Source organism: Temnothorax curvispinosus, unplaced genomic scaffold, assembly GCF_003070985.1.
Source record: "Temnothorax curvispinosus isolate PA1 unplaced genomic scaffold, ASM307098v1 QBEX01001498.1, whole genome shotgun sequence".
Taxonomy (NCBI): domain Eukaryota; kingdom Metazoa; phylum Arthropoda; class Insecta; order Hymenoptera; family Formicidae; genus Temnothorax; species Temnothorax curvispinosus.
The window spans coordinates 1834194-1856628 of NW_020211278.1; the positions used below are offsets into that span (position 1 = coordinate 1834194).

At 47.2% G+C, this 22435-nt stretch overlaps 2 protein-coding genes across 2 annotated transcripts in view; one reads left to right on the plus strand and one right to left on the minus strand.

Moving 5' to 3' along the window:
* Window positions 1-64: 64 nt before the first annotated feature.
* LOC112464713 (charged multivesicular body protein 5) lies at window positions 65-1554 on the minus strand. Its single transcript, XM_025031870.1, has 4 exons — window positions 1319-1554; window positions 792-1109; window positions 479-706; window positions 65-386 (listed from the first exon to the last, which is right to left on the minus strand). Exons 1-4 carry the CDS (start codon window positions 1385-1387, stop codon window positions 336-338), a joined length of 666 nt encoding a protein of 221 aa, XP_024887638.1. The 5' UTR covers window positions 1388-1554; the 3' UTR covers window positions 65-335.
* A 3661-nt stretch (window positions 1555-5215) lies between these two features.
* Window positions 5216-22435, plus strand: part of LOC112464766 (cytoplasmic polyadenylation element-binding protein 2) — a 122000-nt gene continuing 104780 nt past the window's right edge. The window contains exons 1-2 of the mRNA XM_025031953.1: window positions 5216-7514; window positions 20242-20353. Of these exons, the coding sequence (XP_024887721.1) occupies window positions 6438-7514; window positions 20242-20353 (1189 nt within the window). The 5' untranslated portion in view covers window positions 5216-6437. The remainder of the gene's footprint in view (window positions 7515-20241; window positions 20354-22435) is intronic.

Sequence of the window (22435 nt, forward strand, 5' to 3'; positions counted from 1 at the left end):
TTATATATGTAACAAAAAATTTCTCTATATTTATAATCAATATTTATTAATTTATTAATATATATGTACAACATAGTACTAATTTAATAAAAATAGTGACTTTGGAAACAGTAACAAAAATCTATTAATATGGAACTAAACTAAATATCTTTTGCGCAAATGATATCAATAAAACATTGTTTAGATCATTATTTATATCGCACGAGTGTCGGTTAGAAAAGCTGTGTGCCTCGTTCTTAAAAGATTGTATGTCTTTGGGCATGCATGCGAATATTCTTAAGCTTACATTTGTCTTATCTACAGATTTTGTATGTATTTCGTATGTATTTTAATATTTAGCTAGCAGGTATTTGTGGCAAGCCAAACTCATCCACCGGAACACCATCCTGTAAACATATTTAAAAAACGTTTTCTGTCAGAAGTATAAATAATTTTCAGTATAAATTATATATACGCGTATTCGTATTAAAATAATGACCTTGTTCTTGACAGAATTTGCTCCAGGTTCTTTATCTGGGGCGCTAGGTGCTTTTATAGCGTCGTCTAAGTAGCTGGTATCCTCATCCAAAGCGAGGTCATCGCCGAGAGCCTCCAGTTCCGCCGTCAGCTCGTCCTCATCAATTTCTGGCATTCCATAGCTGCGACCCATTGCTTCTTGCACCTCGTCAGCTTGTTCCAACATATCTGCCAAATCGTCTTGTACGTCCTGTTTGCAACAACAGCGATACATATAAACGTCGAATCAAAAGTTTGATCAAAGCTTGTGTTATAATAGATTATTTCCAACTCACCTCGATTTGATCAATGTTGATATTTTTGAATTCCTTTTGCATTTGCTTGACACCATCTTTCATAGCAACTACAGTTGCCTGGGTGTCTTTCAATGTCTGAGTGGCGTAATTGGCTTGCTCCATGTTGAACGCTTGCTGGCGCAGATTATCAACTTGGGACTCGTACATCTTCCGCTGCTTCAACACACGCAGCGCCTTGGACTTGACCGCGTTCTTGGCCGGTCCATCCCTCATCTTGACCATTTGATCCTTGTACTTCTTTAATTCCGCATCCAGCCTGGCTATCTTCTTTTCCGCAGAGTCCGCCCTACTGTCAACCTTGATAAAGAACGTCGCACGTTTACCAAACGGGTCCCAATCGCCTCGAAAATGAATAAAAACGCCTGGCTATCTACGACGCGTCATGCCTCGATATAAAGTCACGCGAATTTTTTAAATGCAGTACGAATACCGGGAACGACGCAATAATGCGGTAGAACAACAGAGAGCGATTATCTCCTGACGACAATAGATTCGTTCTTCCTTACCCCGGCGATGCAGTCAGTGATGCTTGGTGGCGGTTCCTTGGGTTTACCGCGTCCGAAGAGCCTGTTCATTTTGCAAATTGATTAAGCGCGCGATGAGACGATTCTCGGTATATTTCCCTCCGTTTGCCGAAACGTCAGGTCTGATTGGGTCTGATTAGACGCAATGATGCAGACGGACGAGACGAGTGCGTGACATGACGAGCGACGTGACTTTAGACTGGAGCAACTCTGACGTCAGTGACGTCATCGTAGACGCTTGCAAAGTACGGCGGGAGTCGGCGCTCTGCAGAATCTCGGCCAATCTCGGGATATCTCGGCCATCTTCGCTGATCTTCGCAGAGACTCGTTTCAAATCCCGGATCGCGGTAGCTGCGGTATTATGTCCATCTTGAGATCGTCTCCGTCGTCCGTCCCGAAAACTCCCCAAAAAGTCTGGACATTCGGCCGACTGCAACGTCACGACCGTTTCTGAATGATTATGGAAGTAATGTCTGTTCGAAGACGATATTTTCTCGTGGCGGAGTATTCGAAAACGAGGGGAATACGAAAACCGTATCCTCACTCGCGCAAGGTAATGAAATTTTGTCGGACGCTTTTGCACTTTTTGGTTAAACGAGTTACCCTTTTCGGGTAACTTCTCTCGTTTTCTTACGTTCGTTTGTCGCAAGAGCTCGAATTTCGATCGAAACTCTCGCGTACAGCTTTCAGAAAATACAATTAATTCCGTCCTAAATAATTATTGCCTTTAATTCTACCTAGAGTTTTAAATTCTAATACCTCCAATTACTCAGAATTTCCCTTAATTCCATTTTTCCGTTTATACCATTTCTATCGTATTTTTACAAAGTCAGATAAAAACGCGATTGCGCATTCGCGTTCTTACATAAATACGAATCTAATCAGCTAAATGCGCGGTGTACGCAGAAGAAAAAAAAAAGGAAATAAGTTCACAAACGCGCCAATCTCGAGGAAATTAATTCTCCGAGGCCTTATCGCCGTCTCGTTATCGGTGATGTCAAAGAAAGAATTCATCAAAACGATTAGATTACTCTCGTTCCGCTCGGCGGAAACGCCGCGCGTCGCCCGCGTCGCCTGCGTCGCCGTTGAAAGCGTCCCATTTCTCGTTACGCAAGTCGAAGCGCGGGAACGCGCGTTTATGAACAATATGTAGGCCGCGCGCGCGTCTCCGCGCCGTCGGCGGCCAGTAATTCGCATCCCGCGGCTAATCACGAGAGATTTACGGTACAGCCTCCGACGGAGGCAGCGCGTCGCGCCTTTTCCCCCCCTCGCAAGACGGTACCCCGTACCCCGTGCCCCGGGCGCCGCGCGCGAAGGCACGCGAGATTCCGCGCGTAATTGCGGACGCGAGCGCGCATGCGCGCGCGATCTCCTCGTTATCCACCGCTATAAATCGCCCCCGTCGCGATATTTTTATTTACACGCCCGCCTCTAATCCCCCGTACAGCGGAGGCTGCACCTCCGCGCGCTTCATGTCTCTCTCTCTCTCTTTTCTTTCCCCCCCTTCCCACCCTCTCTCTCTCGCTGTCGGTCTCTGTTCCGTCGGTACGTAAACCGAAACCGGCTCCCTCGGCTCTTATCGAGCGCTGCCGCTTATCAAGCCGCCGCTGCCGCCTCGCGACGCTTGCGTCGATCGTTGTTGGGAAAGGTTCGAGTCCTCGAAGGTATATAAGGCGGCCACTCCGCCTCCGCTATCCGCGAGAGAGGAATCCGTGTTTTCTTCTATACAGCAATACCCTTCTTGCGAAAATCCTCCCTTGAAAGCTCTTATCCTAACTTCAGAATAAAATTGAAGGAGATTCCGTTAGAACTTGAAGCTCGACTTGAAGGTAAAGTTAAGGAATTCCATACGGAGGATTGCAGGAACTTTATTGAGAAAAATGTCTGATTCTATCGGCGATCTTTTCCCCTTAGAATCTACTTACAAGGAATACCGATCCGATTTTTCCTTGCCGAGAACTTTGCGAGAGATTATCACTTTTTATTTATCGTCTTGCCTTTAATCTTTACTATCTTATTTTTTTTAGTATCTTGGATAAGATCTTGAATTCGATTTCTGCAAAAAGCATAGTTCGAATATTAATTTAGAAAATGAGGTTTCTATTTATCGATTATTTACATATTATGAAAGGCAAAAAGGAAGAAAAAAGGCCTTTATCTTTTCAAAATGAATTTGAAACACCTGTATAATTTCTTTACATAATTTCAAATTTCTTTTGCATGCATCCAGCACTTTTGGACATTTTTGAAACTATTCTCATTCAATAGCTAGTATTCTATCAGTCGCTTAATAATAAGAAGACATTTTATTATAAAACGTTATTTCTGTCCTATTTCTCTCCCCTATTTCTATTCGATTGTGTTATTTGAAATTATTTGAAATCACAATTACATCCCTCTCTCTTTTATACAACCCCCGTAAGATTGATTCATAAAAAAATCCATCAATTTTCAGTATTAAATCACGTTGCTCCAATTTTCTTATCATATAGAGTCCGCAGCTGAAACAACATTGAATGATTTCAGGACACCCTGTATGACTAGAGGGTTGCAAAGAGGGTGGACGCGGTTGTGGAGGGAGACAGGCGTCGCGGTGGTGGTTCCGGTGCGGCCGCGATGGCGGTGGCGACGTCGACGTCAGGGCGCCTGCGTGAGCGGCGGCGACGACGACGACGTCGACGACGACGACGACGACGACGACGACCACGAGGAGGAGGACGATCAGCGTCGTCGGAGTACGGCGGAGACGTACACGGCACGACTGGCTGCCGGACGAAGATCGCCGAGTGCGCACGGCTTCACGCGCTGCACGCATCGACGATACTTATATCCGAACGGGCTGTGGCATGCCCCGACCCGCGGCGCGGCCGCAGTGCTCCAAAAGTCGGCACGACGCACGAATCGCACCGCTGCGGCGCGCGCGCGCGCGAGAAGCATACACGACGACGACGACGACGACGCAGCAGCAGCAGAAGCATCAGCAGAAGCAGCACCAACAGCAGCGGCAGCAGCAGCAGCAGGAGCAGCAACAGCAGAGGAGAGACCAGAAAGTCGCGTTGTCAAAACGCGCTCTGCTGGCTGGAGTTTTCCGGGCCTCCTCCTCCTCCTCTTCCTCCTTCTCCTTCTCCTTGCACCTCCACCAGCCCTTCTCTCTCGCTCTTCCGTTCCGTTCGAGCTCGAGCGCGGTCGACGGAGGTGCGAGGGCGTACGCGTGACGGAGGAAAACGCAGAGACCAGACGACGGTGAGACCACAAGTGACCGTCGAGGGAAAATGGGGAAAACATGCGAGGCGACCGGGAGGAGGCAGCGCTAAACCGTCGTACCTCGTAGAGGAGGTGGGAGAGACCGACGTACGTGTGCGGTCAGAGGTGGTGCACGATACCGCGTGTAGGCGGGGATCGTCGGCGGAGGTGTGGAAGAGTGGCCCCCTCGGGTCGCCGCGCCGCGCGCGATTACCGCAGTGTGCGAATCCGCTCCGTTCCGTTCCGCTCCGATTGTCGTCCGGGTGGAGAGACACGTCGCAGGTCCGCGAGCGCGGTGCGGTGGTAGTAACCCTGACCTGATATACCCCGTACGCTACGCTCCTCTCGGGCGCGGGCACGCGTCTACTCGCCACAGAGTCCACGCTGAGGATCGCGGTGCGTGCGCGCGTGTGTGCGTGTATTGCGCGCGAGCGTGCAATAAACCACATCGGCGAGCTCCACGTCCACGTTCGTCCGCGCCGCGTGAGCGTACCTCACGTACGTAAAACGGAGCTTATCGGCGATCGATCGATCGCGCGCGCGCGACAGACGATACGCCGCGGCGCCGATACGCGGAACAATTGGCGATCGGCGACGGCGACACGTCGCGTCGTCGGGGGAGTAGCGCACGACTGTCGGTCCCGCGAGTGCGCTTCCCGCGGGGAATCCTGCCTATCGTCGTCCTCGAGACCAGCCACCCTCCCTCGCTCGCCGCCGCCGCCACCGCTGGGGGATATCAGCGGGTTCAGCGTGACAGCCAGAGTCGCGGAGTCGCTCGCGATCGCCACGCGAAGGACGCGAGTCGTTCCGCTTCGTCGGACCGTGGGGTGGTGAAACGTATCGCGGTATACGCTACACACGTTCTTCCCTCCCGCTCTCTTCCCGTCCTCCAGCGCCTCCGCCTCCTCCTCCGCCTCCGCATCCGCGATACGATCCGCGGAGCGACCTCGTACCGTAGTCGCGTGTGTGTGATAGTGGCGAGCGAAAGGTCGCGCGCGCTGCGCTGCGTATTTGGGAGGATTCCAAGTGGTCCAGCGGTGTGTATCCCCGCCGAGTGGATCGAAATTATGTTCGCCAGGGGATAGCCCGCGGAACGAGACGCGCACACGGCGAGCGAGTGGACGATCGAACGCGGGGGAGGCAGCCAGGAGCAAGCTTCGCAACGAGCAGCGCTTCGCGTAGGAGCGCCGCGACGACGATGACAACGCGCGTCGCCGAGTGAGCTTGGCTCCCCGACAGCCAAGAGGATGCCACGGAGACAGGGTCGCTGCCGAATCGTACCGGGGCGACGCGGCGTCAGTTGGATTTAGAGAAACGTCTCGAGGAAAAGAAGTGCGCGATCGGAAGTGAGGCGATCGGGGGACGAGGAAGACGAGGGAGAACGAGATTATACATACGCCTTGGGCTCCCGAGAAAAATAGACCGAGGCGTGAAAATAGAAGGTGGGAAACCAGTCAAGAGAGAAAAGTAGTAAAAGAAAACAGAGAGAACAGCAAAAGGAAGACATCGCGAAGAGAAGACGAAGAGGAGGACACGCGACGAGGAGGATCACCGCGCGGTCTTTTGGTTTCCGGAGTCTCTCTCCGTGGGTGTTTTTACGCGTGGATCGATAGTTTGTCCCGCAAGCTCGTGCCGGACGAGAGTTCGAGTTACGACGGCAAGTTACTCTACGTGGAGGACACGCGCGGTCCTCGCGTTCGACGACAACGACACCCCCGAGCCGCGAGTAACGAGGCCCGTGGGAGACGAGTGGAGAGAAGGAGGAAGTTTCCGAAAGGGCCTAGCTGGAGGTGCCGGTTATCGTGACGGTCGTCAACGTCGCGAAGACGCTCCGCGAACGAAAGCTCCGCGGTGATTTATGGGGGATTACAGCGCGAGCCTCTTCTCGAGTACCCTGACCAGCCCGAAACCTAACGCAATCACGAGCAACAGCAGCAGCAGCAACTTCAGCGCCGCCGTCACCATAACGACATCCACGATGCAGGACGATCTGCTGATCGAGAAGCAAGCCGCTGGGAAGCCCGCACCGCTCTCGCCGAGCGGCGCCCTCGACACCGTGGCTGGGCAGGACAAGTCGAAGGACGTGATCGAGGCGGAGAGCATCGCCATCACCCCGACGACTCCCTCGTCGACGGAGAAGGACATCACGTGCAGCACGACCTCAGCTCTGCAGGGTTTCGCCGATCCCGGTGGCCGCGTGCCCAGCCTTTGGTCCGCACCGGACGACGGCGGCCTGCACACCGCGTTACCGGTCAACGGCTCGATCGCCGCCTTTCAGAATTTCCCGGCTGGTGGGCCCGCAGGCCTGTTCGCCAGCACCGGCGCGGTTTCGACCGGTACCCGACGAGCTATCACGGCCAGTCATAACTTTCCGCAGCAGCAACAGCAGCAGCACGGTAACGCGGGTGCGCCCACCGGTACCAGACACGGCGGTCTGCAAGTGTCGTCCGCGCAACAGCAACAGCAGCAACAACAACAGCAACAGCACCAACAGCAGCAACAACAACCTCCGCCGACGTCGCACCCGAGCGTCTATCTGCCCGGCAAAGGATACGCCGCGTGGTCGGGCGGACCGCAGGCCCCGCAGCAGTGGGGCGCGGGCCCGCAAGCGGCTGCCGCCGCGGTCGCCAGTCCGGGCCTATCTCCGTGGAACCGTGGCAGATCCGTGCCCAACTTACCGCCGCTGCACTCGTCCTTGCACGCCGCCGCAGCGGTTGCGGCCGCGGCCGGTCTGCAAGGCCGCAAGCCAAGTCCAACGTTCCCGGGCCATCCGGGCCCGGCGGCGGCGCATCCCTCCTGCATCAGCCCGGTCAAGTTTCGTCGGAGCACCTCGTACCCCGGCAAGGGTAACATATATCCACCCCAACCGGCACCGACCTTCGAGGTAACCGCCGCCGAGGAGAGGGACCTGCTGCAGATGCCGCCATTTCAGCAGGTGAGTCAGTCGCAAGTCTTAAAACTAGTCTTCACTCTGCGTGAAGTTTAGGAAGCTGACCTCGCGTGGTTAGTTATGCTGATTTAACCCACTTTTCTACGAACTTTAGGAAATTAATGCGGGAGTTGAAATTTAATTTAATTTATGGGATATCTGATTTTTGCCATTTTAAAATCAATCCTCGAGTTCCGAACAAGCGAATTGGAACACCGCCGTATTGAACGCTTCGATTTATTTATCTCGGGAATGACTCACTTCACGCCGTTAGAATGAAGCTCTTTTGTAAAGAAGAATAACTCCATCTGGTAGAGTGCCAGAAAGAGATTTTTAACTAATCGATTTTCCCTTGTTCGTGTGAAAAATCAACTGTCTCTAGTTGGTTAATGGATAAGCTAAAAAATCAACATCGCTGATGATATTATTATTATCATCGAGTAAATTAGTAATTCGTTTAAAAATCCGTATAAAAATCTGACGCTATTAGCGACGTGCTGATCACACATGCTGTCAGCCAGTTAGATTGTGTTCTCTTCTCCGCATGCTATTCGCGTCGATTGGTTGCACAGATCACGGGTAAAAGAAGGGGACTCGGGACGACCGCGCGCCGTTTGTTGTTTTACTCGACTCGCGGGCACCGATGGCACGGGGACTCGTTGCCTCGACTTTTTTTCACAGCCGAGTGGCATCGCGTTATCGATCGCGGGTTGAAGCAGGTAGTATAGCCAAGGGTACTCGCTTGTAAAACTGCGCCGGCAATCATGCGGTCTCGTAGGCCGTCGTGGAAGGCGCGCGCTATGCTCCCGACTTCCGCAGTTTCGCGTTCTTTCGGTGCGCCACGGTGCCGCACCGCACGCGTTACTCGTGCCACCTCGGGTTATGCAACTGCTCCCCGAGAATGAGAGAGAAAGAGAGAGAGAGACTTCACGCATTTAAATTTAGCCGATACAACGGCCGTTCCGGTAGTCGTACGGCCGTCCGACGTGACACCGTCGTTTTTAACGGCGCGATAATGTTGCAGCGGACTTAGGTCGTAAACGTACGAGGTACCAGGCGAGCCACGGTTATACCGCCGGGCCGGCCGTGTCGACGGTTGAGCGCGTTTTCCGTCCACGCGGGAATTTTACGCGGTGAAATCCGGGTTATCTCTCCGCCGCGCGGCGTTTCGCATATCTACCCGCGTGATAACGATACCTCATACGTATCGCGAGGCGCTGAGGAAGCTCGCCAGGCCGAAGTATTACATATATCGAAAGTGTTCCGGGAGTCTTTCACTTTTCGGCGTAATCTCCGTAGCCACGTTAAGTACGTTCCGCACATGTGCCGTCGCTGAATAGCGGCGCGAATATATATAGAAATAGAAAAGGAATAGATAATGGAATGAATGGCGCGCGGGCGAAAATACGGGTCAGCGTTTTCCTCGATTATATATTTTTCCACACCTTCGCTCCATTTTCACGTCCGACGTACAATGACGTATCAGAGATTTAACACGATATTGATCTTAAAGCTAGCGTTATATACGTATATTTTTTTGCGGTGCAGTTAGCAAATGAATAAATAATCTCATTTATATTATCCTGGTTTTGCACGACTATGAAGCTTAATTTAAGTAAATTTAATACCGGATTACTGCGTAATACTGTTGATATTATATTCTTATTGGATAAAATCCATTTATATTATCATTATCACTTTTATTTATTGCGCCCTTTGTAACAGATCTCTTCCATTCGAGGTATTAATAATTTTCCGTAATAATTTTATGAATAGCGAAATGACGGTTGGATAAAGAGAGTTGAAATTAGTTCACTAGGTATCTTTATTAAATTATTTAAAAATTATCTCTCTTTGAGGATCATACATTTACTAAATAGATATATATATATTATATGTTGTAGATGTATATTTCATGAATTATAATTTTATATTTCTGTGGCACACTTTGGGCAAATATACTGAAAGATAAAAATACCTATTTATCATCAAATTATAAAAATATATATAGGTCGTAATAATAGACGCGCGTGTGTGTGTATGGAAAAAAGACATGAATATTCTTAAAAATACATGACCATCACCTCTTAAGACGTTATTTCGGGACAACTACTTTTTCCATGTAGATAAGAGTTATCAAAGTTGCCATTAATAATCGATTTTACTCATTTTTTGTTATCTATCTGCGCTATCTGAAACTACTCCGCTGATACTTATTTTGTCGTTCAAGTCTGACCCAATTCCTTACCGACGTGGTAACTCCGACAGTGTCTAGCAGAAGTTTAAGCTCAGCTATTTTAACCACCACTCGAAAATAGATCTGCATACTATCCGAGAGAAATGGCGGGTGTCGTCATGCTGTCGTTCAGCTATCATCTTCGCGCATACCTTGTTTCAACATTTATATGTATATTTATATACCGTTTTCCTTCCCACGATTTCTTTATCATGCCAAATAATAGTGTCTATTGTATAAAATCGTGAGAAAAAAAAACGACTACGGTCGAAGACGCGTTCTATTTACGATAGTAAAATATCGTCGATATAGTATCACAATATGTTAAGAAGTGTAGCATAAATTTTTAAACTAAAGAAATTCCGAGACGTCTCCGTTGATATAAAGTATCTTAAAAATACTGCGTATTGATCAAGTTTAATTAAAGACGGTCCATGTAATTTTTTATTACTATTCTATTTATATTATTTGATGTTGACAGACAAGTTATTGTCTCGATATTTTCTTTTTTCTTTCTTGGCCGGTATACAAAAATTCGGCATTTCGTCAGATTTATATCGGTCACATCACACGACTGTGTTCCAAGGAACGAACAGGTGAGCGCCGCGCCGCGCCGCGCCGCGTGCAGTGCAAAAGACGTCGCGTCGGTTTATCGATATCAGCAGCCTTAACATCATTGAATTGACTGTACGTCGCCGAGAACAATTAGCTCGTACACAAACAAGTCGTGAATATGATCCGTATACCGATTCAATTAAATACTACCTTCAGTAGAAATTACGATACACAGTCTACGTTCCTCGACGGTTCTTTTTTTAATTTCTTTTTTTAATTTTAATTGCCAAAATGCGTAATTTTATCCTGTCAAGTTTTTAGAAGACGCTACAAACTTGAAAAAAATATTACGCAAGAGTTGCGCGTGTAAAATTTTATTTAAAATTTATCTCGTCTTAAAAAAAATTTCTTTATTTTTTTTTGCTTTTGAATATCTTGAAAACGCGTAAAGGAAAATATAATTGGGACGTTCATTCAGTTTTTATGAAATATACAATTTCTTTTATTTATTATGGTTAAATTCACATTACGTTATCCAAAATATAGCGACTGATACTAACACATGAAACGTTACGGTACATATACGTTGATATAGTAGCCGATAATAAAAGATATTAATGGAAGAAAATATGAGAATGAGAAAAACCCATCATCGTTCTTTCGTCGATCTTCGCGATTTTTCGCCGTCGATTTTCCGATTCGCTTTGCGATGCGACTGTGTTCGAGCGATCGATGAATAATACACGGGCACAAGTGTGTCGCGGATTAGAAGTCGCGCGCGCACGCGCCCAGGTAATGCGGCAAAAGCGCCTAACAGAGCGAAGAAATGCCCGAGCTCGAAGTCCGATAACTCATTGCTCGTCATTCACCTTGAGAGGGGAATCGGGGCACGTGTAGTAGGTCGCCTGGCCGATATGTCGAGGGGACCAATCGCCAGTGGATACCGATCGCGTGTGTGCGCGTGTGCGCACCCACCCGTCCACACACGATCGCAGCTTTGCTTGTGTCGGTGATCGCGTCGAGAAAAAAAAATAGAAAAATCGTAACGTAGCGGCTACGCGTAGAGATAACGATTACCATCACGCCGTCGCGGTCGCGCTCGCTCTTTACCTCGTGCGGCGAGCATGAAAACGCCATTACGGAACGCATAATTCGCCGTCGAAATAACGATCGAAACGCGAGGAAACGGAACTCCTAACGAAGCTGGCCCGGCGTTTCCCGAGGGTCAATAGCGTTCTTATTTATTTACGGTGTTTTATCGCGCCGGACTAAACAGTGTAATAACGCCTGTGAAACGTGTCACGTGAACGACGTACGGACGGACAGAGTCGCCGATCGTTAGAAAAAGGGGGAGAGACGGCTCGCAATATGTCGCGCGCGAAGGTCGCCCTCGTCCCGGGGTCGAAATTGATCTCCGATAGATCGAAGGTGCGAGGCTAATTTTACTCCGCGTGTACCGCGGTTAAGAAGAAAACACGAAAAGACTTTCTTGGGGAAAACTTTTTATCCGCACACGGCAGGCACGACGGCAGCCACTTTGAAAGTCTTTCGTGTGCATTCTGCCGAATGAATTTAAAGAACCTCGCGTACGAACCGATCGTCATTAAACTTCCCGCATTTTCTTTTTGTCTATGGATCCTTTGATTAAGTTAGAGGGAATTTTCCCTCATCAAAAACATGGAATACCTATTTTGAAATTTAATCTTTGAGTTGAGACAGACTTCGAAAATAATAAGAAAATTAGAAATTCGCAGAAACATGAAACTTAATATATTTACTCTTTGTACAGTTTTGCACGAGGGAGTTTGTTATTACAATCTGATATTTATATATATACAAAAAAAAAGTTATGAATATATTCTAAATAAACGTTAAAATAATCTAAGTCGTAACGTAAATGTAATCTAATTTTTTACAGGAAGTTTTTATTATGCTATAATTTTTCTCTTCTACCTTTGTATATATGTGACCTTAATTTTAATGCTTTCACATGCCGTGTTCTCAACACGTGGACACTGTCGCCAAATGAAAAGCCTCGTCGTATTATTTTAACGAGTGCTACTCGAAGTTTGTCCCATTTTTTTATGTAGACTAGTATAATATTTTACCCTCGTATTTTACTTAATAAGTTAATTATTTTTGAAGGAGACTGAGTGTGACAGAGAATAATATCCTTTAATGAAATAAATCATCTGTCATGCATGTGAATTTTTCTTGCATTATGAAGGTAAAATCGCGTGTTCGTATAACCGAAATATTAAACCGACATGCTTTGCGTGACTCTCAACGCAACTTGAAAAAAAAGCAACCGTGGTATGCATAGCATGTCGGTTGGAAGTGTTAATTGCGTTGCGCTTTCTGACAACACGATGTAAATTTGTCCTTGAAATAAGTACTAACCGAGGGTAAGACACACAAGCTATCCCTATACGGCTGAAGCAGACTTACGTTTGTCTGATATTTCGATAATAATGGGGACATCGATAATAATTTATAAATATAGTTTTTGAATTGATAAATCGAAAATCTGATAGCAGTCTTCAATCGTTCACTTTGATTGAATATTGTGAAAAAGGAAATTCTCTAGCTACATTTACTGTTAAATATTTCTGTCCGTTTTCTGCTGGTGGAGATATGGATGGATGCATATACACACGTGAAATAATACGTGCGGCGAAAACTAAATACGATTCAACTAGATATTCCGAAACAATGCAATTTATATTTCCGCGCAGTAATTCATTCAATTCTTTCGGCCGCTAAATCAAACGTCGGGGGAGCAAGAGCAGGAAGTTGGAGAAGGAAATTTTTCGAGCGTGCCATTCCATTATGCCGTCTAGATGTTAACCTAATTTAAGCACCGTCCTATTTGAATTCCGGACTGCGCCGGTGCGAAGTGACCCAGTGCGGGGGTTTATAGGTTACTCCGGTTCCCTGCGATATAGATTTTTCGCGCGGGGTGCGTCCTACCGCATAGCAGTTCAACGAGAACCTCCATGTTCGTTCGTACGTTTTCTTAGGCAAGATTTGTACGCGTTTTTATTCAACGTAAGAAATACGATTATTTAGTCTTAATGCTTGTCGTCGGGAAACGCATGCCAATAAATGGCCGAACGAAATATCTATAATGACATAATACAGTTATGATATCGTGAAAATAGTTTGTTTCCTATGAGTTCAAATATAGAGAACTAGTAACTGCGAATTACTTTGCAGAACTGGCAGTAACAGAGTATCGCCATAAATCTGCCGATATATGGGACGTTCATAAAACCAATTCTAGTAAAAAGTCCAGAAATAATTCAGATCTTTGTCGTAAAGTTGCAAGGATTTAGTTCGCGATATAAAACCGAACGAAACGTGAAACGACAACGCGATCGCGTCATGGTGGAAGCAGCGTGAGGAAAAAAAGAAAATTGGAACAAGACGATCGTGCGCGATTGCCTCTTGATTCCCGTGATATTTGCCTTGATAATAGATCGAATTTAGCGGTGATGGTCTCGTATATCGACAGATTATTGCACACGCATATTTCACCGTGAGCTGCCCGTGCCTTATGTAATGAAATGCGGCTAACCGCTTACACAGACACGGTGACCGCCCAGTATCGAGCGCGGAGAATTACGATGGCTGTTTACCCAGGTCTTCCAGTTACATCCTGACGTTTAACTCGATTCGTTCGATATGTTACGTAATTTCGTTGGCCCGATCAGTTTACCACGAAGGTACGTTGCGAGCTAGGTGCGCTCTGGCATTTGCCGTTGGCGCGAGCATGATTTTTTGATAGCACGAAGCAACCAAGATAGTATCAGTCTATCGCGATATGACGTATGCGATCACATTTACAAATCCGAGCATTCACGCGAGAAAAGCTTGTATTATTACACGTATGAAATATTTTCAGGAATTATGACAGTATTAAAGTAATATCTTAAAAAAGCTTCAAGAATTTTTTAGAGGAATTTTTTAAATCTTTGTTGTTTGAATCGTTTTGAGGTCAACATCTTTCGATAACATCTTTCTGCTAATTACATTAGAATGTTAAACTAAGGATCATTTGCTCAGACAATTGAAATTAATCGAGCTATGTCAGCGACCTATCACATCTTTTTAGTTTACGTTAAGGCGAGAGAACAATTTTGTTCTCTCTATTGTTATGTATGTGCTTTGGCTAACTAAATCGTACACAAGAGAAAGATAACTGTATATAAATTCTTTACATTCTCACTATCTTTACTAGCGTATCTTTAATTTGAAACAAGAAACTTACAGACATTTGCCTCTTATTTCCACATAAACTACTTTAGCAAAAGTCCTGCGACAGAGGGTCGCACGATCACACAGAGAGTTAACATTCTGGACTACAGTCTCTGGCATCATTGTATTCAAAATATTTCGATCGTGCATTAGGCAGTGAGCCTAAACTGGCAAAAGCAGAACTATTGTCCGCAACGAGAGCCGATAGCACAACGGTACCCGCCACATTCTCCACCCTTTGGCCGCCATCGCGGCACGCCGATGTTGCCGCCTCTGTGTGTGTTCCTCCACGCCACCCCCTCCCTCGTCCGCGAGCTCCGCTCCATGGAGGTGACCTACTTTTGCGCTAGCCGGCTGGAACCGTTGCTTCCGCACACGCCTCGGGATTCAGGTTATATTGCACCCTCTCCGCGTGCCATCCGCACCCTCCGCTCGCGTTTGCGGGGAGGACTTTGCACGTCGCGTAATCGGATCGGATAACGGGTGACGCGATTACGGTCATGAAGCGAAAGAAGGATATGACTGCGGTTGATCGAATTTTTTCATTTACGATTGACTTCTAAGCTCCGAAAGTCATGAGGCTGCCGATTCTTGTCTCCGGGTAATGACTTTATCTCTTATCAGCTAATTCTTTAATTCTTTTACATGTCCCAATGAACGCTGTTATTAGCACGTGATTAATAGAAGTAGCGACACAATCGATTTCCCGTGCGACGTGACCCCTTTGAAATTACAGCTGGATTAGTTAAATTAATTATTCCTATGCCGTACACGTGCGCATGGGACATGCGCGACGTAATAAAGTAACTATATACCATTTCGGTATCAAACGCCCGGAATAAGGCGCCTGAGATAAAATACAATTGTAATGCGCCGCAACAGACATCAACAGAATGTCGTGCTTCGCAGCCTGAATTCTTCCATCCTTTCCCGCGCGATATAATACATTCTCACTCTCGCGTTATTATTTCTATCCCTCTCCCTTTTACGACAGTGTCGCGTCCGACATAATAATTACTCGTCTCGTTCAGCTCCTCCAAATAATGGATATTCCGACTGTCACAATACAGACGCGACCACCCTCCCCCCACGGCCCAAATGCGGAACACAGACTCGCGCGTGTGTAAACGCATGTAAAATAGCGCGGACGAGCGTCGGCGAGGGTGGAATATAAACACGCAGCAGTCAGACCGAAAGAAAAGGGGACGGCACAAAAGGTGACGAAGATGGTCCCGATGAAATGGGAACATTCGCGTCTAGACTAAAAAAACCAGGTGCACGACGAAAAACGCGGAACTTGAAGGCGTCTGCGCCGTCTGCATATATATCTGAATATATATACTCGCTCCTGCCTCACACGTTTCACCCCTTTTTACGTTTCTCCCCTTCTAGCTTTCCCCCCTCTCCGCCTAAGTTCCTCTCGGTCTTTATTTGCCCTCCGTCGAAATTAATCGTCGTCCAACTTACTTCCGGACATTATTTTCCTACGTCCCCCTTCGTAAATCGCTTTATAGATTTATTTATCGCGTAATTAATCGCATGTTTATCTAGGGTGAGGCCCTAATACGCTCTAAGTGTATCCTAATGAACATTTGATGGCTCATTAGAGCCCGCAGTTTCCGTGCGTGGATATCATTTCGGCGCCCCGCTTTATTTGCTAATGTAAGGTACTATTTCTGTGGTCAAGGTACAGGAAACATAATTTTATGTTCTATGACAGATGTCGAAAGCGTATTCCGAAATGAAGCACGAAGATCGTCTTCGTCCTACGCTATTTTCAAGGTAGTTTTCTGCGTATGTGAAACGTGTGCCTGCGAAAGTATCGAATGATATCTGTGTTAAAAGGACGCGGGCGACAAAATTTCTGCCGTTTCTCCACGAATGTAACGTAAACCGGGAATGTCGCACCGGTCGTGCGGACATTACGTCACGGCCGCCTCGCTCTCGCGGAGACTGCGCAAAACGGATGGACACGCGGTGTCAGCCCCTAGAAAATTTACGTGCGTTTACACCAGTGTTCCCGGACCACTCCTGGATTACATTCAGCACCTCTGCACCGCTCGCTATAATTCAATCCCGACCAGGTCGGGATGTGCCCATGACAGGCCACGGGTCATTCGCAAACGTGGGGTCAGCAGAGAGGAACGATAGTATTAGCGCGCGCGCGCGCATACATACATACATACATACATACATACATACACACGGACACATATAACATATATATATAAATATATATATAGGGAGGTCGTGAGCGAAGAGGAGGTGTCGTTGCTTTTTACGAGCCACCAACTTCGGAACTGGGCCAACCGCGACCGCGCGCGCCTCACAGCCACGGAGGCGCGTGGGGTTCTAGGTCGAATGAAATTCTCGTAACTGATACACGGGAGGAGAGTTGCACGGCGTGTGCGTACTGCGTGTCTTCGATCGAGGAGGATTGTTGTGGATCCTCCGCTCGCGTTCGGATGCCGCGCGAATTCGTCGATACGATGTATGTACATTCGCGAGTCCTGGTCGGGAGGGGGAAGGAGAAGGGATACGATATATAGGTACGTGCCTCTCGCGCGGATGGGATAACGAATCGCCGGCGGGGCACGGAGATACATCCGAAGATACATCTCCGTGATGTACAACCCGTCCGTGGTACGGGAACCAGCGTTTCCCCCGACGTGTACATACGATGCTGCGGTGTTTTCCTCACGTCTCCTTCCGGATCACCCAATTCCACGGCAGTTTTCCTACCTCTCCCTGTCCCGACCCGCATACCTATACCTACTCCTCGACAGTGGGGGAAAATTTGCGCAGTGTCCTACCGGAGGGGTGGTCGCCGAGACAGTAGCGGTAGTCACGATCAAGACGGTATTGAGGATCGTCAATAAACAGTTGCGCGAAGGACTACATCGGAGATCCCTAACGATCAGCCCCGAATGGAAATTACGGATACAGAGAGTACTATAGCCAAGCAATACCGAATAGGGCACGGGGAACGGAAATAGCGAAGGAGAGGGGACCGCGAGAGAGTTAACGGGGAGAGGGGATGCACAACGAGAGAACGGGGACGACGAGTAGGGGTGGTACCGGGACGGAGCCTGCACGGAGGTTGCTGTCGACGCCCTGCCGTTGCTTCCTGGTTTCCCTATATTGATTTTCCACCGCGCGCGTGAGCTAGAGAGAGACAGAACGGAGCCGAGAAACGTTTCCCCTCTATGTGAATGTGTGTGTGTGTGTGTGTTCGCGCGTGAGTCCAGTGCTTGTGGGTGCGTGGGTGCGCGCGTGCGCCCGTGTGCGTGCACGCGCGCGCGGAACGGCCCGGGAGAGGGAAGCGGATTGGTACCCAGGTGGGGTCCGGGGGGCCCGCGTGCACGAGGAAGGAAGAGACACCAAGACCATGGGGTTATACGGGCGGCGCGAAGGGGACGCGCTCGAGGAGAAGGTGGGGCCACCTTTTGCACCTCCACCGGCCATGCCGGCGTGGAAAGATGGGCACGATTATTTGACATCGGGGGGTCCACCCCTTTCGCTCCTCTCCGCTCCATTCGTACAATATATACCTGGGTATGTCCGTCTCTCCCTTCTCTGTCCTTCCCCGTGCCCCGCCGCGTTTGACCAAATAAGTGTCACGGTCGTTTCCTTCCAGGACGACGGCGAAGGCCGCGCTTCGCTCGCGCGTTGGCGTAAATTTCAATATTGGTCCAGGATGGGCGAGACGTGTGAGGATTATCACACGCTGTGAGAGATTTATTTATATCGCATATCAAGTAAACTATTACGCGCGAGATTTACGATTCATTAAGTAGCGATGGCACTAATACGTAATGAGATATTGTATGTTTATGCAAACTATTCTAGACGTGTTATACTTCAGAAACAGAAATTCTCCGAAAAGTTTGGAATTGATCTTTTCTTAGATTTTTCTAGCCTTGCGCTATCAAAATTTCACATATTTATTTTCTAGCTTCGCGCATAGGTCATAGATTGTTCATAGATGTTTTCGAAGAGCAGACTTTCTCTCGTAAAACAGTAACAGACACGTAAAAATATGAAACATTTATACCATAGACGTTCCAAGACGTTTCCGTCCACTCGGCGATGCTCCAAGGGGGAGCATTTATTTGCGCGAATAGACATTTCTCCTGCACCGTGCCATCGCCCGTTATTTTTCGTTACACCGGCCGTTCTTCTCAATTGGTCACCTTCAAAGGTTCTTGGTTCTCCTCCGTTATCATGTCTCACCCATTTCTTTTTCCCATAATTCCTTGTCTGCTTCTTTTACGAGACATTACATGCACGAGAAGAAATCAGGACAAAGAAATCGCTGCGAAAGGAAAACGTACTCGTGCGGATTACTCTTGATAAACACTTTTCAAGCAGCATGAAAAAAATTTTTACACTGTATCTCAATACGATTTAATCATTCGCTACAAGCTAAACTCGGTGAATAAATCGACATTGTATAATTGGTCCCTACTTTTAAATTGTACTATTAGCTAAAAGTTGTCGTCATTTGCAGCAATTTATAACATACACAAAAAATATAATTTATTGAGTATAATCTTTCACTGTTTAGTAGCATTCGTAGAGAATCTATGGCTGCGAATGGTTAATTAAATTGTATCTTGGTAAATCGTAAATTTGCTTGAATCTTTGCCTATGACGCGTAAATCGATCAAGATTTACGGACGATGGATATGACGTATTGACCTGATCGCGAAGATTATTAATTTTCGATGGCCGACCTTTTTATCGAACCTTCGACGCGGGGAAGTCGACAATTCCGTGGCGTGACGTCCGAAATAAAAGAGGGCCGTGTCAGGCTTTATCAAACTTTCGTCAGAAGCATGGCGTTTCGGTCGCGCGATAGCCGAAATAAAAGAAAGGAAACGGATGTGCATTAAGGGTGTGGCACGATGTCGGGGGTGGACTTTTGAATACCTCCCCGCTTTAACTGCACTCCCCGATTCGTTACAAGTGGTCTATTACAGGCCTTTCTCTGGCCCGTCTTTTATCCCCGTACTTTCTTTCCTGCTGCTCACGGGTGGTATGCTTCTTTCTGGCAGATACTTCCTTCCACCGTCCGGAACGTTACTTCTCTCTCTTATCGTTTTTCAAGTTCTCCGCTTCACTTGTCCTCCTCCCAAGGAGCCGCTGCTGGTTTACGCGGTATTCCATTCAGTACATTCGCTCACCGCTAGAAAGCTTTTTTCCTAACCAGAAGTAAGCACCTTATCTCTTGAAATGGCTCGCGGTGGAAATTGAAAAATTCAAAATTCATGGAGTTTTATGCGCGACTTTTTGTATATTATAGCGAGAGCGCACCCTCGGTTCTTGTCTCGCGCGAGACAATCGTCGTAATGGAGGCCCGCGAGTATCGTCCGCGCGAAATTAAATGAACCAGGCAAACATTTCGTCACTGACTGACGCATTTCGAGATTAAGATTTGTAGACTTGCAAAAAAAATACCATATTCTATTTAAATACCGCATATTCAGGTCAAGATACATAATTGCGAAAGCTATTTGTCGAGCTATAATGACTTCGTATCTCCCATTTTATCTGGTAATTGCTTAAAATTATTTCTAGTATTGATATTAAAAAGATAGTTTTTTCTCGTAAAACATAATGCTACAATTGTTACAGGAGCCATTACGAATATAAAACTCATGGTGTCTCCTCGATATTTTCCAGGATCGTATGACGGCTAATGGAAACTCACCGTTAGACAACATGAGGACTTTGGAACACTATCTGAGCGACATAATGCGAGCCGGCGCGGCGGATACCCCAGAACATCTGAAAGGTATGTCTCATATCTTCCTAAGCTGCGTGCAATTGACGACTGTATAACGAGCGTGCAATATTCGCGAAAGTAGCGGTTCACGTGTTAACACCGTTAAACCGGAAACACTGGAAAATCCCTTGAAATCTTGTGTCGCAATTGCAGCGAGTTATGCTCTCTCTTACAACGGACGGGAATGTGTTAACAATTTCATGAAATACCTTACGAAAGCTCTTTACACTCCCACGTTACACTCCTAAAAGCTTCTACCAGTCTTATCCTTGAACCTGCGACTCGAATTTGATGCCGCAGATGCGACATCATGATACCGTAATTAGATGAACAGGTTTCTAACTTAAACTGTTAAAAAAGAAACAACAAAAAATAATAATAATAATCTTAAAAGATGGATAAATGAAGGCTCATTAATTATGCGATAATATTAATTTGTAAATGACACAACTTAATCGTTTACCATTAAAAATGCACATAAATATAATCGCAGAGAAAATAGGACAACATATGGAAACTTGTGTTACTGAACTTTACGCGTTATAAAATAGAAAAGAATAAGATCTCACTTGTAGATCTCCTTTAAATAATTCGGAGATGTAAAGCATAAACTTGGCTGACTGCTACAAATTTTATATTGCGCGATAACGTGACAGTGACGAGAGGGAATACATCTTTTAACTCGACTTTATGGGCAAATTGGGAAAAACGCATTTTATGACGTATCGCCACAACGCTTTTCCGCTATCAACTTTGTAGATTCCAATTATACGTCGCGTAGCGATAAAATATAGCGCGGTGTCCGCTACGGCTTACTTCTTTATGTTGACGTAGCGCAACGTTCGTGATCGTACACTGCTATATATATATTTCGCGCATCGATCTTCAGTCGTAACGTTGCATTTAATGCACCGTTTGATTACGTCGCTTCGAGTCTACGTCTATTACATGGAGAGTGCACTCGAGGTCGATCGCCCCGATATGAATCCGCGTAAACGTGCGACATAACGATGCCATTGAAATTGAAGAGCAATTAGCGCGCGAAACCGAGCGCGGGATCTACATGAAAATATTTCCTAGTGCCATTCAGCGTTCTGCAAAATTTTAATCCTATTACAAGTTTATTTGTGACGGTTTGCGGTAATATAATCGACCTGACTACGGGACGAACGAATGATTTTGTACAAATAGAAGGAAATACGTGTATCTATTTTAATTGATCCGCGTTACACGTACGCTGTACGCGAAATACTGTTATGCCATGACACAGCGGCGATCTTTACATGAATGGGCCTCTTACGGTAGGACCGGGGGACCAATCGAATAACTAACCAACCAACTCAACCCCGAATGATCACTCGACGCACCGTCGGGGCACTCCGCACCCTCCACTCGACGCGATTCTACTCACTTTACGTCGGCACGTAGAGAGACGACGCCATGCAACTATGCGGTGCGTACATACAGACGGACGGATGAACGAACGTACATCGTGTTGAGAAGAGTGAGAAGGTGAAAGCTGTGAAGGCAGGACGACATGCGTCTCGTCTGCGACGTTCCTCCTCTAACCCTTTCACTCCTCATTTTCTTTTTTGTGCCCGACCTGTCTGCCGGAAGAGAAAGAGAGAGAGGAAGGAAGAGGGGAGCAGAGAGAGGGAGAGAGAGAGAGAGAGCCGACGAACCCCTCAGACGAGCGTTCTCGCACCCTGTAGTCAAGGGCAAGGGTGCCAGCGCTGAGAGTCTACCGTGTCGGGCAGTTTCCGTATGACGAAACCGTACAACAACCAGAAGAGGAAGAGAGAGAGAGAGAGAGAAAGAGAGGATGAACGGGATCGGGGGTTGGACACCGCGGCGCGAAAAATCTCAGATTTTTCCCTAGCGAACATCAAACGAACCCGTCTACTTGATCCCGAAAGGGTTCGCCGCGAAAGTCTTCTTCGCCTCAGAGAAACGGGCGATGGTGCAAATAGGAGAGCGCTGAGTTTAGCGGAATGGCTATAGTCCGGCATCGTTGGGATTTATCGATCGCACCGCTGCTTCTAGAGAAGACAATGCGAGCGCTGAGGAGGTAGCTACCATTGACGGGTCACG